The 11,657-nt window shown below is 45.9% G+C and overlaps 1 protein-coding gene across 1 annotated transcript; it reads right to left on the bottom strand.

The window, feature by feature from the left end:
- Positions 1-290: 290 nt before the first annotated feature.
- SF3B5 (splicing factor 3b subunit 5) lies at positions 291-4,487 on the bottom strand. The gene is made up of 2 exons (XM_077486700.1): positions 4,324-4,487; positions 291-933 (listed from the first exon to the last, which is right to left on the bottom strand). The coding sequence occupies exon 2, from the start codon at positions 792-794 to the stop codon at positions 534-536; it is 261 nt and encodes an 86-aa protein (XP_077342826.1). The 5' UTR covers positions 795-933; positions 4,324-4,487; the 3' UTR covers positions 291-533.
- Positions 4,488-11,657: the final 7,170 nt, after the last annotated feature.

Here is an 11,657-nt window from a genome sequence, read left to right as displayed (position 1 = left end):
CATTAGTGCTGTGGGAGGGATTCCCCCATCAACACAATGTGTTCTACTGGCGGGAACCCTTCCCCAAGACAGAATACAATGATGACTGCTGGCAGTTATAGTCATTGCCACTGATCGGGCAAAAAAAAAACCGACAGGCTAGTTGTACTGAAGTTGATCGTTGGATCTGCCCATAGATCGATATAAATTCGGCCTGTTCCTGCTGAACCGGCCAAATTTCAATTTGTCTATGGCTGGCTTAAAGGACTTTAACCACCTTTGTACATACTCACAAGGAAACTTTAGTAAACTTTGCTTTAACGTTTTATTTTCAAAGTAAAAAAGTAAAAGAGGAAACATTTTACAAACATATCATGGTGTGGTCAATGACAGTGTTCCTCTGTAATCTCTTCTGAAAGGCTGCACAGCACAGGGATCGGTCATGGCAGAAGATGACAATCCAAAACTGAATGGAGAAAGCTCCCAGTACACAGCAGTGTCCCATGTTCGGCTACCAGTGTCAGTGCAGCCCCCATCTTGCTCTGCCCTCAGCCTCAGGAGTCATCCGGCTTGTCCACAGGCGGCCCGCATGGCTGCAGCATCTTCTCCATTAGGTTGAAGCGCACCCGGGCTTTGCTTTCATTCTCCGCAACAGCAAAGTAGTTGAGCAGGTCAAAGTGGCCCATATAGGAGCAGTACGAGTCCCTGTGCTGGTTAACCAGCCATTCCCATTTAGTGGTATCTGCATGGCCCGTACCAATATACTTGGACTGCAGATGCTCAAGCTGGCTGTGAATGGTGTATCTGTCCGTCATGGCGTCTCAAACACCTGGCGAGCAACAATTACAGCAGGCGGTGTCACTCCTTCAGGTCTGCAGCCAAAGCGGAAGGGACGTGGCCAGAAACACAGGTGCACCACTTCTGTTACTCTACCCACGGCTGTTGGTTCCGGCTCTGTGATAACAGACAAAAAAACAACATGTCAGGTTCATATACTTATGCAATAAAGAAATATTGCTATTGTGTGCATTCTTTTATGAATAGGAGCTGTTCAGGCTCTATGAACCAGAAGAATAAGTTGTCTTGTGGGGAATTGACGGAGGAGGCGAGTGTCTGAAGGGGAGGTGGCCCCCCGACATGCTGTGGCTACTTAATTAGAAATCATGAACTTCATTTAACCTGATCACAGTCAGTCTGCAATCTTTATTTATTTATTTATTTTTAAACTTCATTACCATCCTCCCACTAAGTGTTATTTTTCAACTTCTGCTTTGAACAACAGCATTAACCCCAACTTTTAGGTCTTTCAGTCGGTGGGGCTGTAAAAACAGGCAGCTAAGCCATGGTTTCCACCACCAAGCTGGCTACCCAAAAGTGGCTGTTCATCTGCTGTGGCATTTTTAACTTGAGGTGCAGAGTTTGACAAGTGACACAAGTTCAATGGGGCCATGTCATAACCACATGCAATGCCATGCAGTTGTAGGACAGCATTATAGGGTAAATCAGGCAGCGAGGAGGCAATGTACAGCTTCCTAACCACCTGTCAAATGCCCTCTGAAAAGCAATCTAAACATGTATCGCTCTTAAAGGTGCACCACACTCCAACATGAATGTGAAAAAACCCTTAGAAAACTGTGGGCTGAGAGTTCTTTATTTGAGAAGACACATGCTAGGTTTTTCCTGCAATACAAACTTACCTTCCCATTTTTTACTGAAATTACACTGAGCTGCACATGTGCAGCTCAGCGTGCGTCACTGGAACACCAGACTCCCAAAACACTGGCCTCTAACCCTTTTACTGCCAGGTCCCTATATCATAGGGACCTGACATTGGTGGGTTTCACACACAATTCGGTGACTTCAGACTCCTGCCTGTCAGGTGGAAGCATCTGGGTGGCTGCTCTGCTGCCCGATTGCTTTTACACACCCCTGGTACTGGAGCCCCCCCCTTACTCATGCCCGAGCCCGTGGGACAGACATGGCGGGTGAAGGGAAGGGAGGAGAGCAGACGTGTTCATGTGCTTCTAAGCGCAAAACATGTCTAAATGCGGCAAAACGGATGTGTTAAACATGGGTTTTTATCTGTCAAGTTAATTCGTTCAGGGGAGGTTGTAAAAAAGTGCAGTGTACATTAAGACATTACTTAAATCTGTAATTTAACCACTTATAAACCAGGCACTTTAGCCCCCTTCCTGTCCAGGACAATATTCAGCTTGCACACTTTGAATGACAATTGCACAGTCACGCAACACTGTACCCAAATTAAATTGTTATAATTTTTTTGAGACAGATAGAGCTTTAGGCCTCTTTCACACGGGGGGATCAGTAAAGATCCGCCCCGTGATGATCCGCTCACTCAGTGGGGATCGCTCCGTTGTCCCCGCTGAGCCGGCTGCGGATAGGGCGGTCTCCGCACACTGTGCGGGGACCGCCCTGTCAGCTCTCCGCTCTCCTCTATGGGGATCGGACGAGCACGGACCGTGTGTCCGTGTTCATCCGATCCGCTCTGCAGACGGACAGAAAAATAGGATTTTCCTCCGTCTGCAGAATCGGACAGTAGCGGAGGCGGACAATAGCGGGTGTCTGCGGATGCTCATCCGCAGACACCCGCTATCCCATAGGGATGAATGTATGGCCCGTATTTCATCCGCAAACGGATGGATGAAATAAGGACATACCATCCGCATGTGTGAAAGGGGCCTTAGTTTAATGGTATTTAATCGCCACTAGGTTTTTTTTTTTTTTTTTTCTAAACAAAAAAAAAAAAAAAAGTCTTAGTTTCTGTTATAAAATTTTGTAAATACATAATTTTTCCTCCTTCACTGATGAGTGTAAATGTCCCCTGTAACTGGAAAGCTGGTAACTGGCTTTATTTTCCTCAGAGTGTGCCAGAGAGGCTTTTCTCCCTTTTAATAGTAACTGCAGTCTGAATTGCTGGCTTCCTGAGCAGTCAGATAAAAATATCTATTTTAATATCTTTATAAATGATATTGGGTCTGGGATTAAAAAGTACCATTTCTGTCTTTGTAGATGACACCAAGCTATGCAGTAGAATAATGTACTTACAGGATGTCTCCAATTTACAACCCGACCTCAATGCTCTGTCTAATTGGGCAATTATGTGGCAGATAAGGTTTAATGTTGAGAACTTAACCTTTAAAGTCCTCAGTGGACAAGGAGGCAATCTCTACATCTGGAAGAAAAGAGATATAATCTCCAAATATGGAAAGGTTTCTTCACAGTAAGAGCTGTGAAAATTTAGAAGAGATTCCCTCCAAAAAATGTTTTTTTTAATTTCATGCATAATGCATGCATGAATGCAGGGAAGCGCCAGGAGGGGCAGCATTTACAAGACTGTATAGGCTGCATTTTCCTCCTGCTGCCATTGAATGCCAGTGGAAAGGAGAACCAGACTTTCAGCTGCCGCAGGAGGAGAATAGAGCTGATGCATTCTTGTAAGGCTAGATTCACACCTATGCAGTTTTAGTGCTTTTTGCAGATTTGTTATTATAGTCCACTCAACATTGTTTCCTATGGAACACGTTCTGTAGCGCAAATCTGCAAAAAGCACTAAAAATGCATAGGTGTGAATCAGGCCTAAATGTTACCCCCCCCCCCAACTTTTGCTCCTGCCACTGTAGCAAGAATTCAGATACCAATACCACACAGGTTATTAAAGCGGAGTTCCAACCAAAAATTGAACTTCCGCTTCCCCTTACATGCCACATTTGGCATGTCAGTTTTTGCTACGTTAGGAGGGGGCCTTCCTGTCCCACTTCCTCCTTCCGCCCAGGTGGATTCTCCTTAGGTGGCCCCTTCCTTTAGGCGATCTCCGAGGACATGTAACAGGCCCCAGGAGATCGCCTGCCCACTCAGGGAGCACAGCGCCACTCGCACCTATGCCGTGTGTGCCGAAAGCCGAAACCTTGCCCGGGGGAGGAGCGGCACTCCGTTCGGCCGCATCGCTGGACAGTGGAACAGGTAAGTGTCTGTTTATTAAAAGTCATCAACTACACTTTTTGTAGCTGCTGACTTTTAATAAGCCTAGAACTCCGCTTTAAACTTTTTAGGGCCTGATCTGTGCACCACCTTTGTTTTTTTCAGCCATTCAGTATGTTAGAGACAGGATTGATCCTGCAGCAGGTGTGTCTGGGAACTCCTCATCCTCCACCACAGGCCGGGGTTCCCAGATCAGCACATCTATGATATGCACTATTAAAGCTGAGCAGACGTAAACCACATCCAGCAGTCAGCTAGTCGCTGGCAGCCATTGGAACAAGAAAAAGCAGAGAGAAGCGAGTGTTAGATGAGGGAATGTATTAGGAGTTCGAATAATGCACTTACCAAGATAACTGATGTGGGAGCAAGTGACTCCAACACTGGCCGAACAGGCGCTCCGATGGTAAACAACAACCGTCCGATCCGCTGTAGAGAATAATCCTGATCAGAAGACAAACAAGCACCGACTACAACACACAATCCCGGAAGTGACGTAGACGCTGCGACCACGACAAGACGCAGGCCTGTACTATCTGCGCATGCGCCGACTCAGGGGAAGGAGCCGAGCGCCGAGCTCGTATCTAACAAGTACATGCCGGGCAGCGTGATAGACGAAGTTAATCATGTCCCGCCCGTGAATCATGCACCCCTTGTGTCTCACATGCATTTATATGGTTATTTCGTTTCGTGTACTTTTTGGGCTCGGCGCTCGACTCCTTAGCTTTCCTGTGAGCCTTGGAGTTGGCGCATGCGCAGATGCGCTAGTAGGAGTTGTGTCTAATTGGATAACCCACACTGTTCTTATAATATAACATAATACATCTGGTCTATGACACGTATTGCTGTGCATCCTTTATTCTTTCGTTTTTTATTTAGCTGTTCCATTCGCTTGCGTCGAAGCTTGTATTAGAGTATTGCCTCTGTCACCGCTACATTCATTAAAAACAAAGATTTACATCATAGCAGGCCCCCTACTGGACACATCTGTGTGCTGCAGGCATCCTCTAATTATTTCTCCCCATTGCATAATACATCGCCTGTAAGTGCTCCTATATAACCCACCTAGGTGTAGGGCAGGCTCATACCTGAATTGCACAGTAACCCAGTTTTTTTTATTTCTGTGCAAATCCGTGCAGTGCAATTCAGATGAATGGGCTAAAATTGCATTGGATTGCACAAAAAGGAGGCTACTTTTCCAAAACACACTGCACCAGATCGCATGGTACTGCATGAATACGCAAACAGCGTTTGAGGTGTTCTTAAGAATAGGGATGAGCTCAGGCGTGTTCGCATGGTCCACATGCAGAGCCCGCCAGGAAGTCGGCATTGCTCGATCTGTGCAGCCGCACATCGGGCAATGTCTCACTGTGATTAGCGCAGCGCTGCGCCAATTTCCTGACGGGCTCTGCACGTGGACCATACGAACACGCCTGAGCTCATACTTAGTTAAGAATGTATTCACTCCCATGCATTTAGAGCGTGGCGCAGGAAACGCACTGCGTTCTGCTGTGAACCTGCCCTTAGGTTGAGCACTCGGCTTTTTTTCAGTGCTGACAGACATTTTGTTTCATCAACTGACTTTTTAAGTACTAGTTCACACCAGAATCACACAGGAATGTGCTCCATGTGAATGGGCTGAAATCGCACACAAAAGCAGTGCATGCGCAATTTTTCAAAAATGCACCACACCAAATCGCATGGTACTGCAGTACCTTACGATCTGGTGCAGGCAAATTGCAATCTGAATTTGGGGTGTCAATAGGATCGCACAGGCAGTGTGTTTTGTGCGCAGTGTAGGAAACATGCACAGAACACGCCTTTTACCCACGCCATGCGCTGGTGTAAAACACCCTTTAGGTTGAACACTCTGCTTTTTTTTGCTTTTCAGTGCTGACAGGCATTGTGCTTCAACTATTGCCCGGTTTAAAAACCATATACATTGTATTCAATCCAGTACATATTACTTCCCACCTCAAGCTCTGATAAAGGGGGGGGGGGTGTTCTGTGACTCCTGAAAAGCACTGGCTCTGTGATAAAACTGAAAATTGTGTCAAATTCTTTCTAGTATTTTCTATTCCTGGCACCAATCCATGGCAGCACACATGTGAAAGGAAATTACAATAAGTATTTGACACAACTTTCCATATTCCTGGCACCAACATGGCAGCACACATGTGGTATATATAAATTGGTGACAGAAAAGGAAATCTACAGTAAGTATTTGACACGATTTTCCATTTTCCTGGGGAAAACATGGCAGCATACACAGAGCCGGGACAAGGGGTGGGAAGGAGGGGCGGCTGCCCCTGGTGCAATGTTTTTTTGCAGGGGTAGGGGGCACCCTGACCCTAACCCTAAGGCAAAGGGGGGTGCAGTTTGGCATCTTTGCCCTGGGCACTGGATAACCTTGTCCCGGGACTGAGCATACATGTGGCATATGTGTTTTTTGTGCCAGGAACATAAAATTACAGTAAGTATTTGATACAAGTTTCAGTTTCCCTGGCAACGACATGGCAGCATACAAGCATTGTCTGCTTCTCTGATTAATGCTATCCTTGCCCGGCCTGTCAGTTTAGGTGGACAGCCATGTCCTGGTAGGTTTGCAGTTGAGCCATACTCTTTCCATTTTCAGATGATGGATTGAGCAGTGCTTCATGATGTAGCAATATGGACTACAAACATAAAGCACAGTATCTCCTAGCATTTCAAGATATTGCCTGTCCCTCTAGTGATCAATGTATCCAGTGTATCCATCATATCTGTGTGCCAAATAAAAGGATTGTGGAACGAATAGTCAGGACTGGTGCAAGGATTTTTGGCACCTTAGGCGAAACCTCATTTTGCCGACCCCCTTGGCTCCACCCCCTTTCCCCTGCCCATCTAAATCCTACCTTTTTAATGAAGCGCCCATCAAATGCAGCTTCACTAGCACCCATCAAACGCAGCTGCACCAGCACCCATCAAACACAGCCTCACCAGCACCTATCAAATGCATGCAGTCTCACCAGTGCCCATCAATGAATGTTTTCTTCCATTCATTCGAGAGTTGGGACACAGACACAGTCCTCTGCCACTGCTGCGCCTCTGACACTACATTACATAGTTACATAGTTAGTAAGGTTGAATAAAGACACCAGTCCACCCAGTTCAACCTGAGTGAGTGTCTACAATTGTCCCTATCCCTGTACATCGCACACTCACATCAGTTCCTATCCTCAAGGAGCCCACAATCCAAGGTCACCATTCATATACTAGGGCCAATTTTGGACAGAAGCCAATTAACTTACCTGCATGTCTTTGGGGTGTGGGAGGAAACCCACGCAGGCACAGGGAGAACATGCAAACTCCAGGCAGATAGTGTCATGGTGGGAATTCGAACCAGCGACCCTTTTTACTGCTAGGTAAGAGCGCTAACCACTACACCACTGTGCCGCCCACAGTTTTACCGCCGGCTTATGTGTGAATGGAGTGGCGGCTGCCTGCTGATGCTGAGACTTAGTTGCTTGCTACAGAGAGAAGAGAGTAGGAAAACCAGTGGCCGGGCGCCCTAGGCGGCTTCCTAGTTTGCCTAGTGGTAGCACCGGCCCTGCGAATAGTTCCCCGGCCAGATAACTGCTTTGTACGGTTGTGTGCCAGGACTACATATCCCAGGGATCTTTGCTGTCATCTGAGGAATGCTGAGAGTAGCTATAAAAGCAGCAGAAGCTGGTGCTGAAGGTCTCTTCCTCCTGGGCCTGACGCAAGCTGGACATCTCTGTGCAACAGGGATAGAGAGGTCACAGCCTACCACACAGAGTCTTACTTCCAACCCGTGTTCTGAGGGGCCTCAATCTGTTATTCGCTGTCGGACATCCTTTCCGGTACCACTCCAGTTGCTTGCCTGTCAGTGTGTGTGGCAAGCTTCACATCGGGAGATCGAGACAGCAGATCCGCTGCACGAGTGTTGCTATGCAAGTTCCTGTTCTGTGGACATCGGAGCGGTCTGGTCGTTGGTGAGAGGGCAAATTTCTTGACTGTTATCCATTCTTTGTCAGCGTTACATTAAGACACGTTACACGGACATTTTTTTTTCCAATAAAAGCTTTTATTGAGCAAAGAAAAGCAACAATTGAGGCAAGTACAATGTTAACAAAACATGTCAACTTTGTAGCCAAGCATCAGTAAAGACATACACAAAGTCATATCGCATAGATATAAAAAAGAAAAATTGCAATTTATGAAGTGTACTGAGGTCCACTGCCCCCAAAGCTCAGGGGGCAGAGTTCCCTATTCAGGATAGGGAAAAAAATTATTAACAGGGGGGGGTGGGGTGGGGGGGATGCGAGTCATAAATTACCCAAAAAGGGTGTCACGGGTACAGACTTGTTTTTACTATAGGAAATCATGGATAGTAAAGGCCAAATTGGTAAGATTTTGCTTTATCTATTCATTGCCCTGTAGCTCATTCACCCCGTTGTCAGGCTATCATAAGCATCAGAGTATTTGAACTGAAACCAGGCAGACCATGTTTTGAGGAACTTTTCATAAGTTTCATTAGCTAAAGTAAGTGTTTCTTCCAACTCAGACATATGGTTTACAGTGTGAGCCCATTCTCTGATTGAGAGAACTTTCAACAGTTTCCAGTATTTGGGGATCAAGGATTTTGCAGCGTTCAGGAGATGCTTAGTCAGGGATCGTGTATATCTCCCCAGAGGGTAATTAGAGATGTGTAAAAGACAACTCACTGGGGTAAGTTTAATTTTAGTCTCAGTGATGTGAAGGATGAAATCACAGATTTTACTCCAGTAGGCGGCTATCTTGGGACAATTCCACCAGAAATGCAACATGTCTCCTCTAGCCTCTCCGCATCTCCAGCACAAATCTGAAGATGTTGGGTACCATTTTTTTTTACCTTTACCTGTGTTGCATACCAGTGCGAAAATAGTTTGTACAAATTGTCTTGTAGTCTCATGATGATTGAGCATTTGTGTGCTAGAATACATGCATTCTCCCACTGTGGGTCAGAGAAATGTGTTTGGCGTGTAGCTTCCCATTGGTTTTTGAACCTGTCTGAGTCTGCAGCATCAGGCCATTGGAGACATGCATACATAAAATAAGTTGCTTTCTCAATTTGCTCGCCCGTCGAACAAATTGATTCAAACGAAGTAGGTTCCCTGACTTTATACTCTTTTTATCAGAGGAGAGAAGGTAATGACAAGCTTGCCTATAGTTCCAGAATGTCAGTACCAGGGGTGAGAGATTATCCAGCAACTTGTTATGTGGTAAAATTTGGCCTGCACTGACAAAGTGTGATGCTAAGAGAGGTGTTGTGTCTCTTAAGGAAAATGTTTCTGTGGGGGGGGGGATTCTGGGGTTATTGAAGAGTGGTGCCAGCGGGCCCGGGTATCTGGGTATGTGGTATAGTGGGGCAGTTTTATGAAAGATTTTCAGGGTAGCTTCAATGATGGCATGTTACAAAAGCTCCAGAGGACATTTGGACCAGGGGACCCATGGTGAAAATTTCAATGGGGCCTTTGAAAAACTGTCCTCTAGGGACACCCAATCCTTATTGGCTGCATGACAATGCCAATCAATAATTCTGGCCAGATGTGTGGCATAACAATATAGCTTAAAATTTGGCAAGCCCAATACTCCCATGGCTTTGGGCTTCACGAGTAATCGAAGATTGATACAATGTTTTTTATGCGGCCATAGAAATTTCCAGAGTACAGATTGCAACTGCTTAAATAAACTGGCCGGTATATCAATTGACAGTGTGTGAACAGTCTCGGAAGTATGGACATTTTAACAATTACGGCTCTGCCGAAACAAGAAAAGTATTTAACTCCTTCGGATCTTACTATAGCTGAATGACGGCTATAACGCCGACCTACTTTGCAGAGAGGCCATCAATAGACGTCCTCCCCTTTGCACCCCCCCCCCCGTGCTCCCCCTGCAGGGTGCGCTCTGTGAGCAACGAGTCATTGATCACAGATCAGGTGATCACAGATCAGAGTAAGGGGTCGATCCCCTTACCAGCTGATCACGTGATGTACACAGAAGATCGGTAATCATTTTTTTTTCTCCTCATGCTGAGAGTGTAAGGAGAAGAAAAAGCCAATCACCGACTTCAGTGGAAAGGACCGAAGTCCCGAAGAGGAAGCGGCGAAACCACCTCATCTGTGCCAACCAGTATCACCTGCCAGTGCCCACATTGCCACAAATCAGTGCCCACCAGTACATAACGGTGCCAACAATCAGTGCCACCTATCAATGCCCATGAGTGCCACCTATCAATTCCCACCAGTGGTGCCAATCTGTGCCTCATCAGTGCCACCTAGCAGTGCTGCCTATCAGTTTCAGCTACCAGTACCAATCAGTGCCCATCACTGCCACCCATCAGTGCCATCACTGGCACCTATCAGTGCCCATCACTGACACCTATCAGTGCCACCTATTAGTGCCCTTCAGTGCCACCTATCAATGCCCTTCAGTGCCACCTCTCTGTGCCCACCGATGCCACCTTTCAGGGCCCACCAGTGCCACCTCATCAGTGCCCATGAGTGCCACCTATCAGTGCAGCCTCATCAGCATACATCAATGAAGGAGAAAAATTACCTGTTCACAAATTTTTTTAACAAAATATAAACGGTTTTGTATTTTTTTTTTCGATCTTTTTTAAATTTTTGAACAGAAAATAAAAAACCCAGAGGTGATCAAATACCACCAAAAGAAAGCTCTATTATTTTGAAAGAATGATAAAAATTTCATTTGGGTACAGTGTTCTATGACCGTGTAATTGTCATTCAAAGAGTGACAGCGCTAAAAGCTGAAAATTGGTCTGGGCAGGAGGGGGTCTAGATGCCCAGTAAGCGAGTGGTTAAGCGACCACCTGGAGAGGTCTTGTTCAATTTGGCGTAACACTGGTTTGAAGTTCTGTGAAAAAATGTTGGTGAGTATGGGAGTAAGCCAAATTCCCAGATATTTGAGTGCACTGGCCACCCATTTAAAGGAGTTGTTCTGTCTTGCCGGGATCACCATGCTCATTGGGAGGGTAAGATTCAGGGCCTCTGATTTGGTGTAATTTATTTTAAAATTAGAGATGTATCCATAAATAGTGAAAGCATGTAGTAAATTTGGAATGGACATGTGCGGTTGTGTTAAGAAGAATAATAAGTCGTCCGAGCAAGCTGCGGTTTTATATATTTTTCTTCCTACCTCGAAACCTGAAATTGAGGGGGTCATGTTGACAGTTGGAAGCCCTGTCTAGTGCCGTTTTTGATGAAGACTGGCTCCGACAAGGTGCCATTGATCTTCAATCTCACTATCGGATTCTGATATAAGGAAGAAATCCAGGTGAGCATGTGAGGTTTCAAACCTATATGTGAACATGTGGCTAGTAAAAAGTCCCAAGACACCTTGTCCAAGGCCCTCTCTGCGTCTGTAGATAGGAGAAAGCTTTCAAAACCAGCTTGGTGACAATGATGGATCAAGTTAAGGGCCTTTTTTACATTATCCCTAGCTTCTCTCTCTGGCATAAACCCAACTTGCTCTGGACCTATCAGCCGAGGGAGAAAAGTGCGTAAACGATTGGAGACAATTTTAGCGAGTAGTTTCAGATCAAGATTAAGCAAGGATATAGGTATGTAGCTGGAGCAATCAGTATGTTCCTTACTAGGTTTGGGGAGAACCGTAACATT

This window comes from Lithobates pipiens, unplaced genomic scaffold (assembly GCF_037356315.1).
Source record: "Lithobates pipiens isolate NorthernLeopardFrog02 unplaced genomic scaffold, aLitPip1_a1.2 Scaffold_18, whole genome shotgun sequence".
In the NCBI taxonomy this organism is placed as follows: domain Eukaryota; kingdom Metazoa; phylum Chordata; class Amphibia; order Anura; family Ranidae; genus Lithobates; species Lithobates pipiens.
Note: the sequence above shows the minus strand (reverse complement) of the source record. Positions and strands in the feature narration are given on the sequence as shown.

Coding starts and splice junctions, on each gene's coding strand:
- SF3B5 (XM_077486700.1), bottom strand. CDS start 794: ATGACGGACAGATACACCATTCACAGCCAGCTTGAGCATCTGCAGTCC.